The sequence below is a fragment of the Octopus sinensis genome, linkage group LG4, assembly GCF_006345805.1.
Source record: "Octopus sinensis linkage group LG4, ASM634580v1, whole genome shotgun sequence".
Taxonomy (NCBI): Eukaryota; Metazoa; Mollusca; class Cephalopoda; order Octopoda; family Octopodidae; genus Octopus; species Octopus sinensis.
The window spans coordinates 38,632,226-38,634,725 of NC_043000.1; the positions used below are offsets into that span (position 1 = coordinate 38,632,226).

Here is a 2,500-nt window from a genome sequence, read left to right on the forward strand (position 1 = left end):
CTAAGGACGGACGAAATGCCGCTTAGTATTCGACTCATCGTGCTAACTACTTTGCCAGCTCGCGGCCATAACAGTTTGAAAACTATTGGCTTCAAATATTGGTACAAGACCAGCATCTTCGGGGATGGGTAAGTAGTTTACATGGACCCTAGTGCTCAATTGGTACTTGTTTTATCGACCGAGAAAGTGTAAAGGTCAAAAATCTACCTCGGTAAAGACGTAAAGACGGAAGAAATGCCGCGAAGCAGTCTGCCAGGCGCAGTAATGATTCTGTCAGTTCACCGCCTTACACAATTTGAAAATAGTCTTTTCTTTTCTACTAAATTTTGGGGGAGGGAGCCGATCAATTAGATCGACCCCAGTACGCAACTGGTACTTAATTTATCGACCCCGAAAAGATGAAAGGCCAAGCCGACCTGGGCGGAATTTGCACTCAGTTTGAAAATATTGAGAGGGTTTTCCTGTTTACAAGATGGAGTTTCTGGCAAATACTTTGATTTAAATTGAACACACAGGAAGTAATGCAAAAATATCTAAACACATTAAAAGAAAATTGCATCATGTATTCCTGGAAAAATACCGGTAAGTATAACTGATTCTGTGTTTAAATGTACGCTAATATACTTTCGAGAATGTACTTACCTGTGTCTCGACCAACATACCAAGCAGATCGATAATGGTTGCTATATCGATTGGGTTTGTGTATGAATTGAACTTGGTATGGTTATTCAGTTTATCTGCTAACTCAAGAATTGACACTTCCGCTACAACAGGTCTCCTCAAAGCTGATTTGAACTGCAGAACAGAAAAGAAACAGAAAATCGAAAACGAAGTTTTAAAAAATTTGCATGTTTTAAGGAATACAAATATATGCACCGATACACCATTTAATTTAAAGTTCCGTTAGGCATGTATGTATATTTGAATGTATATATGTATGTATGTATGTATGTATGTATGTATGTATGTATGTATGTATGTATGTATGTATGATGTAGCATGTGTGTGTAAGAAACTGATGGTAAGAAACTGATTATATAACTTTACGCTCATCAGTGTTGGAAAGGAATATGGCGACTGATCTCTGTTATCGGAGTTGGATGAGCACAACTGGTAAGCGGCTGCTGTGAAAAAGATGGCGGAACGAAAATGGGGCCAGGGAAATAGTTTAAGACCTATGTGCCTTGGCTGGGTATGCTGGAAAGCGATCCGAGTGTATATATATATATATATATATATCGTATATATATATATATATATATATATATATATATATATATATAATATATTGTTGTATGACGGAATCGCCCGTCGAAGTTTGAGTGTTAGATTTTTGCTGAACGATCTGCACAAATGATTTGTTTATAGTGATCAAATGCGTGTGCTGTACATTATCTACTCCCAGGTTCCCAGGTGTGCAACTCGCCATATGTCGTAATGCACTCAGAGCGACATAACAGGCAGTGCTTTGTCGAATAACACAACGCGCCGTTCTTTCCGAGAATCGAAACATCTATCTAGCGGTCATCAGTGCAACAACCTAAATGTATATGTGTGCGTGTGCGTCTGTGTGTGTGCGTATGTTTGTGCGAGTATATGTATATGCATATATATCTATAAAATATATATATTATATATAAATATATATATATATATATTTGCATATATGCATATATATGTGTATATATACATGTATATACATAAAACTATAAAGCTATATATATACATCTGGGATTCTTTATTCTATCTGTTTACAAAGTAAACAATAATGATAGGTTGAATGAAATATAATCGAAATTACAACTGAGAAATTTAAAACGAAGAAGAAATGGACAAAATATGAGAAATTTAGAAACAGCAAGATTGTTCTAGAAAGAATGACATGATAACAATAAGAAAACTGAATAGACGCTAGAAAATGAAAACAAGAAACTCAATCAAGAACACCCGACACACAGAAGAACGGGAAAGAAAACTCTATATATTTTACATATTCGATATTTTATTAAATATATACTCACACACAGTCAACCGGAAATTTTATTTCGAGCAAAAATAAAATATATGACTAAAAAATAGCAAGACACCATTTGTGTGCTGTTGTTACGGCGGGGTTGTGATTATTGATTGGATATAAAATCAATTAGAAGTGGCCAACGAAGATTTTCCTCTCAAAAGAATAACTGAGACACAACATTATAGGAAAGAAATAAGTTTTAATTTGATCGTCTGTTGGAAAGTGTCTGTTATATATTATATATATTTAAGAAATTTCTGATTTTTTTTTTTACTACAGAATACACAAATATATAAGTGTATATGATCGACGAGCGAGTGTGTATATGTATATTTATTATCTTTGCACATGCATATATATATATATATGCATTATATACATACATTTATATATATATATATATATATATATATATATATTATATATATATATTATATATATATATATATATATATATATATAAATATATATACATCCATGTAA

At 33.0% G+C, this 2,500-nt stretch overlaps 1 protein-coding gene across 1 annotated transcript in view; it reads right to left on the bottom strand.

The window, feature by feature from the left end:
- Window positions 1-2,500, bottom strand: part of LOC115211034 — a 133,667-nt gene that overhangs the window by 42,091 nt on the left and 89,076 nt on the right. Inside the window, exon 5 of the mRNA XM_036502622.1 lies at window positions 643-795. Coding sequence (XP_036358515.1) covers window positions 643-795 — 153 coding nt within the window. The remainder of the gene's footprint in view (window positions 1-642; window positions 796-2,500) is intronic.